The sequence below is a fragment of the Dipodomys merriami genome, unplaced genomic scaffold (assembly GCF_024711535.1).
Source record: "Dipodomys merriami isolate MVZ:Mamm:240054 unplaced genomic scaffold, mDipMer1.0.p SCAF_9, whole genome shotgun sequence".
Classification (NCBI taxonomy): Eukaryota; Metazoa; Chordata; class Mammalia; order Rodentia; family Heteromyidae; genus Dipodomys; species Dipodomys merriami.
Window position 1 is genome coordinate 34,589,117 of NW_027206512.1, and position 18,027 is coordinate 34,607,143.

At 38.6% G+C, this 18,027-nt stretch overlaps 1 protein-coding gene and 1 pseudogene across 8 annotated transcripts in view; both read right to left on the minus strand.

The window, feature by feature from the left end:
* Positions 1–1,835: 1,835 nt before the first annotated feature.
* Positions 1,836–3,340, minus strand: LOC138820713 (tubulin alpha-1B chain pseudogene; annotated as a pseudogene). The gene has a single exon (XR_011369963.1). The product of XR_011369963.1 is annotated as a tubulin alpha-1B chain pseudogene (transcript).
* Positions 3,341–5,886: 2,546 nt separating this feature from the next.
* The window catches only part of Exoc1 (exocyst complex component 1), a 42,860-nt gene continuing 30,719 nt past the window's right edge, over positions 5,887–18,027 (minus strand). For 2 of the 7 annotated variants that reach the window (XM_070012898.1, XM_070012900.1), the window contains exons 12-20: positions 17,967–18,011; positions 16,558–16,721; positions 14,993–15,100; positions 13,968–14,044; positions 13,286–13,514; positions 12,218–12,401; positions 9,842–10,041; positions 8,823–9,017; positions 5,889–6,604 (exon numbers count right to left, since the gene is read on the minus strand). In XM_070012898.1, coding sequence (XP_069868999.1) covers positions 6,452–6,604; positions 8,823–9,017; positions 9,842–10,041; positions 12,218–12,401; positions 13,286–13,514; positions 13,968–14,044; positions 14,993–15,100; positions 16,558–16,721; positions 17,967–18,011 — 1,355 coding nt within the window. In that variant the 3' untranslated portion in view covers positions 5,889–6,451. Of the gene's footprint in view, positions 6,605–8,822; positions 9,018–9,841; positions 10,042–12,217; positions 12,402–13,285; positions 13,515–13,967; positions 14,045–14,992; positions 15,101–16,557; positions 16,722–17,966; positions 18,012–18,027 lie in introns of all 7 variants that reach the window. The other 5 variants (XM_070012897.1, XM_070012901.1, XM_070012899.1 and 2 more) reach the window with 5 other exon arrangements.

Below are 18,027 nucleotides of genomic sequence, written 5' to 3' on the forward strand. Positions count from 1 at the left end.
ATTCCCATCAAGATCCAGAATGATCCACAAGACACATTTCAACTCATTTCTGCAGTAATTCAATTCCTTTCATCCTCCCTCATGAGGACCAATAATATTTTTCATACAGAAACAGAAACTGAACATACACATCATCTAAAAGCACATAAAAGATAAGAGACGTTGAGAAAGAAGCAGAAAAAAGACTAGTTCTTAAGGGACGCTCTGGAGACAGGCAGGCAAAATCAAGTATCAGTTCCCTATGCTTATTAACTCTCTCACCTAGCTTCTACTTAGGGCCATCATTTTTGTGATTTGGTTTAGGGTTTGGTCAGTCTCACAGCCAATTACTCCTCCAAAGAAAAAATATGGATATGAAATTTTATGAGCATGAATTAGAAGTACAATTGTGGCTGTAGTTAATATTAAGTCACTTTGGTTTGTTGTAAATTCTAAGGAAAGTTATCACAAATAGGTTTTACTACATCATAAAACTATTCATATAAAATGTTAGAGCCTACAAGCCTTTTTTTCTTTTTTTTTTCAATTTTTTTTATTGATTAAGTGATTATATAATTTCCCAAATTTCACAGTATTGTGGGATAGTGATGCTCAGTTAAAGTCACAAACACATTCTAACTTTCCTGGAGCAAATTGTCTATCACGGTCTATAACATTTATGAGTTCTATGAGCTTTGCAATACAGTTATTTCTTCCACTTTGGGTGATATGTACATTTTTTTTGTTTTGCATAGCATCAGCTGTTCCCTCTTTCCCACTTGTTCCCTCCCTCCCATCGCTGCCATTGAGTTGCTTAGTTCATTTTGGTCAATGTCCAGTGCAGCTGATGGGTTCTGCTGTTATATGTTTTTCCCTGATTCTCTCTAGTTTTGTGTCGTCTTCCTGGTTCCCCTCCGGTGTACACATATATACCATACATGTGATTAGCAGCATGGGGTTATTTAGTAGTGATTCGACCAGATGAGTGGAAGTCCTTTGTTTCTTTTTTTTTTTTTTGGGTCCGGTCGTGGGGTCTAACTCTGGGCCTGGGCGCTGTCCCTCAGCTCTTCAGCTCAAGGCTAGCGCTCTACCACTTGAGCCAGAGCGCCACTTCTGGCTTTTTTCATTTTGCTTATGTGGTGCTGAGGAATCGAACCCAGGGCCTCAGGCATGCAAGGCAAGCACTCTACCACTGAGCCACCTTCCCAGCCCCCGTCCTTTGTTTCTTAAGTCCTGTTAATTTTGTCGTATCACCTAACGTTTTGGGTTTAACATCCACTTATCAGGGAGACCATGTACCATTTGTCGCTTTGCTCTTGGCTTACTTCGCTCAACATGATTTCTTCTAGCTCCATCCATTTCCCTGCAAATACCATTATTTTGTCATTTCTAATGGCTGCATAATATTCCATTGTGTATAGATAACACAATTTTTGGATCCATTCATCTGTGGTGGGACATCTGGGTTGTTTCCAAATCCTGGCTATTGTGAACATGGAAGTGCATGTGTCCTTGTATACTGGTTCCTGTTGTTCAGGATAGATGCCTAGAAGTGGTATGACTGGGTCATAAGGGAGGTCAATATTTAGCTTTCTGAGGATCCTCCAGACTACTTTCCAAAGTATAAGTGTACATTCCCACCAGCATTGTAATAGGATTCCTCTTTCTCCGCATCCCCTCCACCATTCCTACAAGCCTTCTTCTTTTTTTAAAAAAAATTTTCTTAAAGCCTTTACTTTTGAGACATAATGGATTATAACCTTTCACACATGGAAAAAGACAGACATGATCACAGTTGAACAGAATCTAGTCAGAAACATTTTAGTGACGGCCAGCTGATGGTGAAGCTGAAGTTCTGGGAGCATGACATGCTGCAGGGTCAAAGGAATGAGTGATTAGTACTCCTCTCCTTCTTCCTCACCCTCTCCTTCCACAGAATCCACACCAACCTCCTCATAATCCTTCTCTAGGGCAGCCATGTCCTCATGGGCCTCAGAAAACTCTCCTTCCTCCATCCCCTCACCCACATACCAGTGGACAAAGGCACGCTTGGCATACATCAGGTCAAACTTGTGGTCCAGGTGAGCCCAGGCCTCAGCAATGGCTGTGGTGTTGCTCAGCATGCACACAGCGCGCTGCACCTTGGCCGGGTCTCCACCAGGAACCACAGTGGGAGGCTGGTAATTGATGCCAACCTTGAAACCAGTGGGACACCAATCCACAAACTGGATGCTGCACTTGGTCTTGATGGTGGCGATGGCAGCATTGACATCTTTGGGAACCACATCACCATGGTACAACAGGCAGCAGGCCATGTATTTACCATGGCGAGGGTCACATTTCACCATCTGGTTGGCTGGCTCAAAGCAGGCATTGGTGATCTCTGCTACAGAAAGCTGTTCATGGTAGGCTTTCTCAGCAGAGATGACAGGGGCATATGTGGCCAGGGGGAAGTGGATGCAGGGATAGGGCACCAGATTGGTCTGGAATTCTGTCAGGTCAACATTCAGGGCCCCATCAAACCTCAGGGAAGCTGTGATGGAAGACACAACCTGGCTAATAAGGCAGTTCAGGTTAGTGTAGGTTGGGCACTCAATATTGAGTTTTCTACGACAGATGTCATAGATGGCCTCATTGTCCACCATGAAGGCACAATCAGAGTGCTCCAGGATGGTGTGGGTGGTGAGGATAGAGTTGTAGGGCTCAACTACAGCTGTGGACACCTGGGGGGTGGGGTAAATGGAGAACTCCAGCTTGGACTTCTTGCCATAGTCCACAGAGAGACGCTCCATCAGCAGGGAGGTGAAGCCAGAGCCAGTTCCCCCACCAAAGCTGTGGAAGACCAGGAAGCCCTGAAGACCTGTGCACTGGTCAGCCAGCTTTCTGATCCGGTCCAAGACGAGGTCAATGATCTCCTTGCCAATGGTGTAGTGCCCACGGGCATAGTTATTGGCAGCATCTTCCTTGCCTGTGATGAGCTGCTCAGGGTGGAAAAGTTGACGGTAGGTGCCAGTTTGAACTTCATCAATGACTGTGGGTTCCAGGTCTACAAGCACTGCCCTGGGCATATGTTTGCCAGCGCCTGTCTCACCGAAGAAGGTGTTGAAGGAGTCATCTCCTCCCCCAATGGTCTTGTCACTTGGCATCTGGCCATCAGGCTGGATGCCGTGTTCCAGGCAGTAGAGCTCCCAGCAGGCATTGCCAATCTGGACACCAGCCTGGCCAACGTGGATGGAGATACACTCACGCATGATGACTGTGGATTTGGTGGCAAAGGCGACAGGAGCAGGAGCAGGCACCCCAAGTCCCGGTTACCGTCCCCGACAAGCTAAGAGTAGAGGTTAAATAACGCACTCTCTACAAGCCTTCTTATAGAAGCATGAGATGTTTTGAATGAAATGTGAACTTGTTCCATAACTTTAAAATTTTTTTAGAAAGTTCTTTTTTTTCCCTCTCAGTGCTATACTATTTACAGGTCAATGCTGACCTCGAAGTAGTTGTAGAGTGATCAATATTGGCTTAGTTTCAGCTTGGCAAATTCTGGTGGTAAACTAGAAAGAACTTTTGGTTCATCCAGGGAGCCAAGTCTCTTAAAACACAGCAAATGCCAGATACGTTAAAATTCTCATAGAATTTCTTCCACACTTCTCAAAGCTTTCTAGACCTATTAAAACATTTATAAAACCCAAAAAGATAATGATTGTGCTTTCCAAAATGTTAATCAGTTGCCTAAGGTTTTCCAGTAAATAAGCACAAAGTTTGGAGAAAATATTCTTATACTCTAGCACACAAAGTTAAAATAACCCCCCTAAAAATTTAAATAACCGCACTTATCCTTTACTGTTTTGATTTTTACTATTTTTAATAATGTACTCCTGTCATTTGAGGATCTATATTTTTTTAATATCTCTCCGTATACTCTTTTTGTCTGTTCTCACTGGACACAAGTAACCAGGCAAACTAACAGTTCTCTCTTCAGAATGCTCACAAAGACACTTGTCAATTAACCCAGTCAGATTTTTAGTCTTTTTCTGGTATATCTTCTATGCTCTACTCTAAAATGCTAATGGCAGATGATTATAAAACTAACCTTGCTGGTGCACTTAATGCAAAACAATAACTTGTTATATTCTTTGTGTGTATGTGTGCCAATCCTGGGGATTGAACTTAGGACCTGGCACTGACCCTGAGTTTTTGTGCTCAAGGATAGTGCTCTACCACATGAACCACAGCTCCACTTCCTGCTTTTTGTGGTTAATTAGAGATGAGAGCCTTGTGAACTTTTCTGCCTGGGCTGGCTTTGAACTGCAATTCTCAGATCTCAGCCTCCTATAGAATAGTTAGGATCACAGGCATGAGCCACCAGAGCCTGGCATTACTATTCTTGAGAAGCAATATTAGTTCTACAAAACCATGAACAACAACAACAAAAATACTGCTCTTCTAATTCACAATGATGTCTGCCGCTCCATTTCCACCTTCTGATTTTAATTCCAAGTGGCTGGAGCCAGCCTAGTAATGATTGAATATGCTTGTTCATTTTTAATACTCCAGGAAAAAAGTGATCATATGGTATGATATATGAATTATCTAAAGTATAAGCTGTGAGTAATAAGATTTAACTATGCTTGGGGAAATCCTGAGGTAGTATTTAATCATCAAATGCAAAACTAAATATTCAGAAAATGTAGCCACCCTTCCTTTTGTTCATCCCTTAGAACAGGAGAAAGCTCTTGGTGCAGAGCAGTGTAATAATGATGGTTATCATGGAATGAAAACAGTGTCAGGCACTGTGTTAATTTTTGCATGTTATTTTATTTAGTTTTCATGATAGTTTTAAGGTAGGCAAGCCTGTTTCTGTAGAAGAGGGAACAAAGTTTAGAGAGGTATGGACTAGTATTGGGTAAGGCTGGTCTCAAACCTAGGGCTGTCGGATTGCAAAGCACATCCTCTTTTCTACTGTGCCATCTATTTGGAGAAATGAATTGATGAGTGAAAGAATGAGTGAAGATTATACTGTAAATAGGAAAAGGAGCTATGTGCAGATCATAGAATAATGACAGCGGCTTAGGCAATGAAGACACTGGGTCATCTCATACACATGAAGGCTAGGCTGGGCAGACTTTGGTGTTAATCAAATCCTACATTTTTGCTTTGCCAGCCCAGTCTCCTAGTCTTTCCTAGTCTTTTCCTAATCAGAGCTTCCAGAGCTCTAACTAGTACTATCATTATATCCCAAGAAGAAAGAAAAGAGGAAGGCAAAAGGCCTTGTATAAACTGTACTTTCATCAGGCTGATACATTTTTTCTAGGATTTCTTAGCAGCTCTTATGCATTTCACTGACTCACACATATGCACATTCCTAAACCAAACACAGGTGAAGGGAGAACTAGATTGTGAAGGATGGCTCAGATCAGTGCTGCCTTTAGAAGCATCTCAGAGGGGCCAAGTACATCTTAGCTACTTTGGAGGAACTTAGGGATTCAATGTAAGTATTTGTGAGTACAAATCTTTTATTAGATAAATACTTAGTATCTTTGATGTTATTATTTTCTTATTGTCATTGTTTTTTTCTTGTCTTATTACCTTTTTTATTATACTTTTAAGTGTTTTGTGCTTTCAAATTTGCTAGCTAGGTACTGGGCGCTCACGCCTGTTATCCTAGCTACTCAGGAGGCTGAAATCTGAGGATTGCAGTTTGAAACTAACTTGGGCAGGAAAATCTGTGAGACTCTTATCACCAATTAACCACAAAAAAACTAGAAGTGGAGCTATGGCTCAAGTGGTAGAACACTAGGCTTGAGCACCAAAGCTTAACAAAAAAGCCCAGAACCTGAGTTAAAGCCCAGGTTGGGCACACCCACAGGAAAAAAAGAAAGAAAGAAAAAAACTGCACAATAATTTTGTATACTGATTCTGTATTTGCTTTTGTATAGGCGGAAATAGCACATAAAAACCTACAAAATGTCATCAAGTACCAACTTTTTTGAAAATGCTTTTATTTCAGATTCACTACAGGATAAGTCACATAATACTCAAAAATCAAAGTTCATAACTGCTCTGCACACCTGTTAGATAAAACATTCTGTACAGTAGTTTAGTAGGTCCATGATTTCCCAAGCAACAGGTAAATAGTGAATGCCAAAGGTCCCAGTGCATTACACTTTGGAAAACCACATTCAAACACAGACACGAGGCAATCCAGGGAAATCTCCTGTTCCCTCACTTGAAAGTGCTAACGACATTTTATAATGTCATAAATGCCTTAAGTTAGCACACAACCTATGAGGCAAATAAGGCTGCTACACAGGTAGGTACTTTTACACTTAAATATTTCCATTATAGTACCACCTATTTAATTGCCATTTTTTAATAGAGAAAAATTAGAAAAGTCTATGTTCTCAAAGCAGTTGCCTGATTTTTGTGTGCAGTGAGAAAGCTTACTCATTCATCTTTTCTTCTTTCATGATGTTTAGTGTGACTGAGCAATGCTGGAACAATAATCCAAAATGTCCTGAATAGTAAATTCCATTGTAACACCAGACCCAGGGTAACAGCGAGCTATCAAACCTTCGAAGTGCTTGTACTGGCGTATAAATTCATCTTGCATGGAGTGCCAAACCACCTGTTATTAAAAAGAAAATAAAAGCCACTGAACTGAATGGAAAGAATTCTTAAATATGTTCAATTAATGACAAGACATAGGCGAAAAATCTAGTATAGTATGGGAGTTAAGAAATGCATACCAAAGCCATAATTCTAGGCCTTCTACTTAACTCTGAAGGTCTTTTAATACATCACTGCTTAGCCATTCATCCCAAGTTCTTCAACTATAAACCAAGTTATTAAGAATACTTTCTCTTCCTATTTTCTTTTTTTTTTCATTTTCCTTTTTTTTTATTTTTTATTTTTTGGGGTCCGGTTGTGGGGCCTGAACTCTGGGCCTGGGCGTTGTCCCTCAGCTCTTCAGCTCAAGGCTAGCGCTCTACCACTTGAGCCACAGCACCACTCCGGTTTTTTTCTTTTTGCTTATGTGGTGCTGAGGAATCAAACCCAGGGCCTCAGGCATGCAAGGCAAGCGCTCTACCACTGAGCCATCTTCCCAGCCCCCTATTTTCCTTTTTTTGTTGGTCCTGGAGCTTGAATTCTGGGCCTGGGCCGCTCTTCAGCTCAAGGCAAGCTCTCTACCATTTGAGCCACAGCAACACTTCTGTTTTCTGAGTAGATTATTAGAGATAAGAATCTCACAGAGTTTCTGCCCAGGATGGCTTTGAATTTCAATCCTCAGATCTCAGCCTCCTGAGTAGCTAGGATTACAGGCATGAGCCACTGACGCCCAGCCTCTCCTCCTATTTTCTTATGAGGGTTAAATGAGTGAATATATGCAAACTGTTTAGGACAGTGTTTGACATGTGTAAGCATTCACTATGTTTTAGCTAGTACTATACATTTATACATACTCCAATATCAACAATAGATAAGACAAACACATAATGTATGGAACTAACCAGTTATTACATGATATCCAAATTAATGCTTCAATTCCATTATAGCTGGTTTTAATTTCCTTCATCTATAATTAATGATGCAAAACACTGCTTAATAACTGTGGAGGACACCAAGTGAGCCAGACTCACACCCTGAATCACATACTTTATAACCTAACAGTACAGACTAATATATAGACAAATATGAAGACCAAATTTGGTACACACATTGACATGACAGCTCACATTTATTGAAGCAGAATCTATCAGCACAGTGCAAAGTGTTGTATGCATGTATTTAAATTCATGAAGACAGGGTGATAGTGAGCACTCCTATAATCCGTTCTTGGCAGGTAAGCAAATGCCCTCGTTAGGACTTTCTCTTGTTTCTTCTCTGCACAAATCCTAAGTTCCTGTCAATTTAAGACTAACCAATATTCCCTAAACAGTATTATATTTTTTGCTTTTCACTTTTTAGCTAATGTTATTTCTTCTGCCTGGAAGCCTCTTCCTTGCCTTTGCTTATTAAAATATTATGACTTTCAGAAGTTAACACAAGTTTCATGTCCCTCATGAAGCCTTCTATAATGTTGACATGGGAATTATTCTCATTCACCTTTGGGCTTTTCATCACAGTTTATAACAAACAGTGGTATAATTCAGTATTTAACTATGGTCTCATTATCTTTGTCCAATCACTCCAGCTCTCTAAGCTTTGGCCTTCTTATGTATAAAATGGCAATGACAAGTAGCAACAGAGCCCATGAGAGGCAGTCTTTCTACTCTGAGACGTGAAGTGCCTTGCCTTAAATCATGCAGCTCTTGGCAGATCTAAATTTGAATCTACTTCTAACTCTAGTCCCCATACTCAGAAGCACTTCACCCTGCAACTTAATGCCTCACCCAATAAAATGCACATAAAATAAGCAGGAGAATGCCAACAATGATGAAAATATTATTGCTTACTTATTCACAACTCTTTTTTTCCCCTTTTGTTTGGCTGTGGGGCTTGACCTCTGGGCCTGAGCGCTGTCCCTCAGCTCTTCAGCTCAAGGCTAGCACTCTACCTCTTGAGCCAAAACACCTCTTCCAGTTTTTTAGCAATTTATTGGAGATAAAGAGTTTCACAGCCTTTCCTGCCCAGGCTGGCTTCGAACCACGATCCTCAGATCTCAGCCTCCTGAGTAGCTAGGATTACAGACGTGAGCCGCCAGTGCTTGGCCTCACAACTCTTTAATTTGGTCTTTGTTGATTTCCTCTACACAAAAATGAGAAAGTGGGTAACATTTGTAGAGGACTGTTTTGAAGAAAAGTGTCATATCTTCCAGATAGGAAGGTGAAAAGATCAAGGCTCACCTGAAGTAAGTTCTCTTCTTCACACAAATGCTTATCAACCTTCTTGTACAGGTTATCCAGACCTTTCTTCACCTCCTTCCCAGGATATTCTTTAATGACTTTACGAAGTTCTTGTTTGTTAAATGCAAGCTGGTAGCTCACTTCCTCCTCTCTTATTCCCTGTGCTACTCGAGCTTCAACGCCTTCAAAGAAATGCTTCAAGGACATGAAAAGAAGTAACAGCTAAAAACTACTTTGTCACTTAAATTCTTTAAAAACTAGGATTACAGAATAGCATATATTCTCTGGATAAAAACCAAATAATGTGTAAAAGTATAACGTAGTAAGCACCTATTATGTTATCAATGATGATCAGTTAATGCTAATCTTTTAATGTGCATACATAAATGAAATTGCAATTTCTGTTACATTTTGATTTACTTTTTGTTTTGTAATTTTCTAGTGCTGGGAATTAAAAACAGGCCTAGTACATGCTAATCCTCCTGAACAGCTAGGATTACAGGAGTGAACCACTGTGACCAGCTGTATCAGTATTTGTAAGAATTAAAAGAGTCCAGGCACTAGTGCTCATCCCTGTCATCCTAGCTACTCAGGAGACTGAAAAATGAAGTTCAAAGCCAGTGCAGACTGGAAGATCCACCAGACTCTTATCACTAATTAACCACAAGAAAAAAAAAAACCTAAGTGGAACTGTGACTGAAGTGGTAGAGCTCCAGCCTTGAGCAAAAAACTAAGGGACAGCACCTAGGCCATGAGTCGAAGCCCAAGTAGCAGTACAACAACAATAACAACAACAGCAGTAGCAGCAACAAAAATAAAATAAAGTAAGTAAAAGAAATAAATTACATAGACTATCTGTCAGTATCTGGCAACTGGAAGCTATAAGACCTGAGTTCCTCCTGCCTCAACCCCCTGTGTAAGTACATCAGCAAATTTAAGATAAATGTGTATGCTACTCACAAGCAAACAGTGCATGCAAGGTAAAAGCTAGGAACAATATAGAATGAAAATATACTTACATTTAGTTTTTCAAGAGGTTGTCCTAAAGAATAAATGACATAAGACTGAAGGTGATCAGTGTATTTTTGCTTAGCTTCCTTTTTTTCAGCTTCTAGACAGGAGATTTTCAAACGAGAAAGAGTAGCAAAAATATGGTGAAAGTTTTCCATCATAACCACATCCCTGGGGGTCTTCTGGCTTTCATTTGCAACTTTCTCGACTAAAATCAAAGCAGAGAATAAAAACATCTCTGTGTGAGTATGACCACAGTTTTAATCATGTGATTAGTTTTTTTTTCATTTGTAAGGTTAAGAATTAAGCACATTTCTGAATAAAACAACCATATTGCAAGGTCTTCATAGCCACCTTATTAAGAATTCATCCTAGCCAAGTACTGGTAGCTCATGGCTGTAATCCTAGCTACTTAGAAGGCTGAGATTTCAGGATTGCAATTCAAAGCCAGCCCAGGCAGGAAAGTCTGTGAGACTCTTATTTCCAATAAACCACCAGAAAATTGGAAGTGGTGCTGTGGCTCAAGTAGTAGTTTTAGCCTTGAGCTGAAGGACAGCACCCAGACCAAGTTCAAGCACCATGACCGACAAAAAAGGAATTCATCCTGACCTAGTACCACACACACACACACACACACACACACACACACACACACACACACACACACACACACACACACACACACACACACACACACACACACACACACACACACACACACACACACACACACACACACACACACCCTTCTCAAATCAGCAAGAAAATAATGTTAAAATAACCACTGATTCTTCTGAATACACCACATTTAGATTCTCATTTTACATCTTTCCACAAAATCTAAATTTTTCAAGTACTTAAAATGTAAAAAAAAAACCCAAAAACCATGAATACTAAAGAAAACACAACTGGTGGCTCAAGTGGTAGAGCACTAGCCTTAAGCTGAAGAGCTGAGGGACAGCGCCCAGGCCCAGAGTTCAGGCCCCACAAACGGACCAAAAAGAAAACACAGCTGATTTCATATAGCAATGCGACACTGTGACTTGTAAAGAATGGTCTAAACTGAGAAGAGAAAGATGAAAAAATGTGACTTAAAATGTGAAAACTCTACATAGCAAGACACCAGAGACGGGGTTAAAAAGTGCAAATAAAATAATGAGATAATCTATAGCCTGGCAAGGAATAAAGACTGGCACAGAGTAGTAATATATAGCATTGGTACAACACACATAGCAAGAAAAACTTCACCAGCTGCTCAGAGCATTAAACCGCTAGAAGCCTTCTGCACTGGAATTTGGCAAAAACTATGAAATATAAGGAAATTTTTTTTGATCTAGTAATTTCATTTCCAGTAATTTATTCTAAGGTAATTAGTGTACTAAGTTATATTATACTAAGATAAATTATATATTATGATATATTAACTAAGTATACTGATACATATTAACTGGAAACTAATACAAACTATTTTAATGATACATGGAATACTATGTTGTCATTAAATGCTTCTAGTTATATTACCTAATAAGAAAAGTTAATTGGATTACAGAGTCCAAAAGCTTCCAAAACTGTATCTACAAGGTATGACAAAAATTTTAGTTTAAAGAAACACATACATACAACACACACACACACACACACACACACAAACACACACAAACACACACATTTATGAGAAAGAGACATTGAAAAGTCTGAAAACATGCAAATTAAAATCAGATAAAGTAAAGCTACTTTATTTTTTTGGTGCTGGTCCTGGAGCTTGAACTCAAGAGCCTGGGCTGTCTCTAAGCTTTTGTGCTCAAGGATAGTGCTTTACCAGTTGAGCCACAGCTCCCTGTGAGTTTTCTGATGGTTAATTGGAGACAGACTTTCCTACCCAGGCTAATTTCAAACCACAATCCTGAGATCTCATCCTCCTGGGTAGCCTAGGTGTACAGGGGTGTGCCATCAGCTTTTAAGTTTTAAAAGAAAAAAGAAAAAAAAATCATGAAATCTGTCCATCATTTCTCTAGGCTTATTTCCTCTTTGAATTACAGTATTATACAACTTGTATCCATCCTGAGCCAGATAAGAAATCTGAGGCCTGAGAAGTAAATCTTGTAAGGATCATGCAGATCACTGCCCATAGTCTTCAGAAGACCACTGTTAACATGCAACCTGGGAGTTCATTTCTTGCATGAAGACTAAAATATGAGTGGTTGCTGATAAATATAAATAAAAAAACCTTTGATATCTGAAAACTCCAAAAAGACTATGTGGAAAATAAGCTCTCCAATTCTGAGTTATAAAAAGCCATTGGCCTCTGTTTCCCAAATTCTGAGAATACAGGTGTGCATCACACCTTGTTTACAAAAATTCTTTAGAATGTAACAGAAGCTTACCATTAACAAATACTCCTCTGATAAGTTTGGTATATGCTTTATCCAGATCTCCACGACGTTCAGCATTTTTAAAGATCGATTCTGCAAGTCCAGCAAATTCCTCAAATTCAGCAACAAATGGTAGAATTCCTACTTTACTCTTCTTTGAGATCTTAACTTCTTCCATTTGCCTTATTTGGTTACTCTAAAGTTGGGCAGAAAACATCGGAGAACCAGCCAAGTAATTTAGAAAATACATGAATGCATCATGGAAGCAGGATGTGCATACCGGGAACATTTCTGATGCTTCCTTACAATTTGAACTATTGAAAATGAACCAAAACAGGGTAACTAAGAAAGATAAATCCTATAAATTAAAAACCAAACCAAATAGAAACTCAAACATTTTCTACTGTTTTACTTAAGAAAATAAAATCAAGGGAAGAAGAAATCAAACTTTTTTTTTTTTTTTTTTTGCCAGTCGTAGGGCTTGAACTCAGGGCCTGGCATTGTCCCTGAGCTTCTTTTGCTTAAGGCTAACACTCTACCACTTGAGCCACAGCACCACTTCTAGCTTTTTCTGTGTATTTGGTACTGAGGATTCGAACCCAGTGCTTCATGCATGCTAGACAAGCACTCTACCAGTAGGCCACATTCCAGCCCTCAAACTTTTTAAAAAACAAGATATAATCAAGGACTATGAACTTCAAGTCTATAATAACTACAAATGATGCTTATATATATCATTTATGAAAGACAAGGACAAGGTGAATGAATACCCATTTTGAGCAGATAGCAGAGCTTATGGGATCTTGGTTGGTGGCCATGTGGGTAAGTTTGAGAACACTGGCCATTCTCAATTCTTATCAGTCTAAACTTAGGGCCTAGGCACTGCCCCTTAGCTTTTTCTCAAGGCTGGTACTCTACAACTTGAACTATAGCTCCACTTCCAGCTTTTTGTGGTTAACTGGAGATAAGAGCCCAATGGACAGATTTTCTGGCTTAAATGGCTTAGAACTGGGATCCTCAGAATACCAGCACCTGGCTTATAAAATTCTTAAGTTATTACTTTTTAAAAAAATAACTTACAATGCATTTGTCAAAGTTCCTTTTGACAGTCACCAGAACATTTCCCAATGTAGTACTTAGAAAAGAAGCAGGGTCCACATTTTGTGCAGTCCACACATGATGACTCATTTTGACTAGCATATAAAGGGAGTTAAAGCTATCAATTTTGTCTCCTAAAGCAATTAGGTTGTTCAGTTCTGGTTCAATGCAACGAAATATTTTAGTCATCATTTGGCGAATCATATCTTTCCTGTTCAGGAAACATATAAAATATAGAAAAATTCAGAATTCAGATGAAGGCACCTTTAATCCACTATCTGATTAAAATTTAATATTTCAATTAAAATGTCAAACTATGATGAACCACTTGTTATTCTATAGCAGTTTTCAATATAAAATATTTTATTGAAGTTAAATTTCACTACTCAAATTAGCTTTATGTCATTTGTAAAGCTGATCCTGAAATGTGCTTTGTTGATTTCTAAAAAATATAGTATAATTCAAAGGCTACTTCTTGCCAGCCAACACCAGAACTGACTGGATCATCTGTATTACTGAAGACTTGAAGAGCCATACAACAGGACCAGTAGAATGTTCTTAGTAAGACAATAGGCATGCATGCCCATACTGGGTGCTCTCAGGTTACTGAAAATCATCTAGACTCTTCAGCTTGAAGTTTATTTCCGAGGTTAATAGTACATACTCAGATGAAGCAGACAGAGATGTGCCAGAATTAGATTGTCGTGATACTGTTCCTCCATCCATGTCCTCTGCTTCAGTCTGCAAAAAATTATTCAAGTGCTTTATATAATAAAAGATCAACAACTTGACTAATTTATATAGCAAAAGCCTGCTCAGTCTTAAAATGCCTAGGAGAAAATATATTATAAAAAAGATTTTTTAAATAGCAGTTCTACCAATAAAACTATATAACTTAGAATGCTCTTTAAGAATATTCAAGAAATTGTTCTTAGATTTCATCTGAGAATTATCATGGGGTTAGAACTTATATTTAAATGTGTACATATGAGGTATGAGGAGGGGCCACAAAATGTGTGGCTCAAGTGGTAGAGTACTAGCCTTGAACAAAAAAGCTCAGGTGCAGTACCCAGCTCCTGAGTTCAAGTCCAGAGCCCGCATCAAATTTTTAAAAAAAGCTGTCAAAAATTCTTACATAAGTCAGCAAGTAAGCAAATTTATCACCTAGGTAATCAACAATGAACTCTCAGCCATCTCACTCATTTTATAACTTCTTTATATATATATATATATATATATATATATATATATATATAAACTTTATATATATATATAACTTCTTTATATATATAAAAGTTATCTGAGACATAATCTTTGAGATAATTTTAAAAAATCACTCTATTGTATTATATTGTGGTTTTAAGTTTTCCAAAGTATTTTACAAAAAAATCTTTCATTTCATTCTCTTACATTATTGTCACCTGAACGGCATGCTTTATTATTAAAGCATTATTGTTTTATCCAAGAAGAAAGCTGAAGATCAAATCATAGCTTTAAAGTCTCTAAGTAGTTACTCCAAAGTCAAAACAGATTCAGACTCAGATCTAAGACCTTACTTCCAGTATGACCAAAAAAATTAAAAATTTTTCATCACAAATGCTTTCTTTTTTGTTTACATATTGAAATTGTAATCACATATTAATTCGGTTACAGAGCATAACTAGGAGGCAAAAGAAATGGCAGTCATACCATTGTTCCAGGCATACTTGGATGTTGCTGCAGTTTGAAAAATTTACTTATGAAGTCCTGTTCTGCTAGACACAGGGGCTCCAGTTCACTCAGTACCTGTTCAAAGATCTAAAGAAAACCAAAATGATTCTATAATTAAAGAACTGCACCAAATGATTAAAACAGTACTCCACATTAGTGTTGTAGGAACCACAGAGCTGTAATATCAATAATCTGTATCTATGAGTCTGTAATCCCAACAGCATCCCAAAGAAAAACTCAAGATTGTGTGTATGTGTGTGTGCTGGTCCTGGGGCTTGAAGTCAGGGTTTAAGTGCTGTCCCTGAGCTTTATTGTTCAAGAGTAGTGCTCTACTACTTGTGCCGAGGCTCCATTTTTTGGCTTTTTGGAGGTTAATTGGAGATAGGAGTCTTATGGATGTTCTTCCACAAGCTGTCTTTGAACCATGATCCTCATATCTCAGCCTCCTGTGAGTAGCTAGGATTACAGGCATAAGCCACCAGTGCCTGGTTCAAGATTGGCAGGATAATGTTATACTACCAAAGACCAGACAATATTCCGTAATGAAAACTCACAACTTATTTGAGGCTGTGCAGCCAAAAGTTAGGCTGCTATTCTTTTTTTTTTTGGGGGGGGGGGGGTCTGGTCCTGGGGCCTGAACTCTGAGCCTGGGCGCTGTCCCTCAGCTCTTCAGCTCAAGGCTAGTGCTCTACCACTTGAGCCACAGCGCCACTTCCGGCTTTTTCTCTTTTTGCTTATGTGGTGCTGGGGAATCGAACCCAGGGCCTCAGGCATGCAAGGCAAGCACTCTACCACTGAGCCACCTTCCCAGCCCCCTTTTTTTTTTTTTTTTTGCCAGTCCTGGGACTTGAAATTAGGGCCTGGGCGCTATGCCTAAGCTTCATTTGCTCAAGGCTGGCACTCTACCACTTGAGCCATAGTGCCAATTTCAGCTTTTTCTGTTTATTTGGTACTGAGGAATCGAACCCTGGAGTTAATGTATGCTAAGCAAGCTCTCTACCACTAAGCCACCTTCCCAGCCCTGCTATTCTTCTTTATTTTGAAGTTATTCAAACAATTTAGAATACAAGCACTTTATAATTTGTAAGACATAAACTCTAATAAAACTTTAATTAATTAATTGATAATTCACACATTAGTTGCCATTTGACTATTTTTAATGTTTTTTGCCTTTTTTTTTTTTTTTTTTTTGGGTCTGTCGTGGGGCTTGAATTCTGGGCCTGGGTGCTGTCCCTGAACTCTTCAGCTCAAGGTGAGTGCTCTACCACTTGAGCCACAGTGCCACTTCCGGTTTTCTGGTGGTTAATTGGAGATAAGAGTCTCACCGACTTTCCTGCCTGGGCTGACTTCTCACCGTGATCCCCAGATCTCAGCCTCCTTAGTAGCTAGGATTACAGGAATGAGCCACCGGCGCCTGGCATATTTTAATGTTTTAAAGAGGAAACAACAGCCTAAAGTTTAGAGTTTAATACTCTTAAAATAAGCACCAACGGCCACTGAAAAGAAAACTAATGTTAATGTTCAAGAACTACTCATTATTTTACCTTATCAAATTTTGTTCTGTCAGCAACATCAAGATCAGAGGTTGACATATTTCCCATATCCAACAGGGAAGATGACTGGGATCTGCGATTCCCTGAACTCTGAACACTGAGTTTATTTAGACTAGATGTAGATCCAGTGAGTTTCCCAGAACTTCCATGGAGACCTAAGAAATAATAAGTCTTTGAAAGTTGTGATCTTTTTGAATGTAAAATCAATGAATGAGGTATCAATCAGGGCTATCTTCTTGGTTCTTCACAATGTTAGTTGATGGACAAGTCCATCACATAGGACAGGTTGCACTGTGTCCTAATCTTTCATTAAGATTCAAGTACTATTCCAGAGTATACTGTAAAAAGAAGCAAGACCATACAGATTCTTGAATGGGACTGAAAGGACCTTAAAGATCACATAGTTTATGCTCTGCCATGACTCATCCTAGTCCCATTCTAAAAACAAACTTGTCTGGTGCTATCTCTAGACTAAAGTAGATGAGGGTTTTTTCCCCCATTCAAAAGACAGAAATATGGATAAAACTGAGTACTATTTTAGCTAGCACGCTAACATGACTATTTAATATTTCTGAAGAAAACTGCCAAATTCCAAAATTATTAATTTCCACCTTAGATCAATATATTAGGTTGAGTCTCATAAACTAGTTAACACTTATCATTCTATACTAAAAAAATAGTCAATCACATATGATTCAACTTAATATGCTCCTGAAACTGGAAATTCTGCTTTTCTAGAAAGTAAACTGATTAACTGCAGTTCTTTAAAAACTAAGAGGAAAAGAAAATGCTGAAAACTTGTTACATTTAAATTACAACTAAAATGTAAATACATCTCTTACTAGCCACACTAAGATCCATTTACTTTTAGGTAGAATTTAGGTATCCATCATAGCCATAAAGCAAAGTAAGAACATGTGGCTGGACCATAGCACACATATATCAAAGAATTAAAAGATTTAATTTTTTAGAAGAGAATATTTTGATTCAGAATTAAATATAAACAATAAAAGTATTTAAAAATTTTATTCTTGAATATTTCTCAAACTGTGCTACTTGCTATGAAGGGACAAGTCAAGACAAACTTGGGCTTCCTTATGTAAAATACAACCATACCTATAAGAATATTTATATACATAGCCTGGAAAGAGAAACATAATGGTTAAGGCTTTTCATAAATTTTAGATACAAAGTTCTACTCAATGTTTCATTTTAGCTACATTACTTATTTCTTCAATGTAGCCAGACCACTACCATCATGTTGGCTTTCTCTCTCCAACACCTGGCAATTCAGAGCAATTGATATTCCTGGAATTAATGTTTTCAAGGCAAATAACTAATTGCTACACACTAAACAAACATGCATTGAGAATACCTACTGGTACACTAAGCATACTCACTCTCTGTTTCCTGTTTGACAGCACTTTCTTTTCGAGGCAGTGTAGCTGTGATGGATTAGGT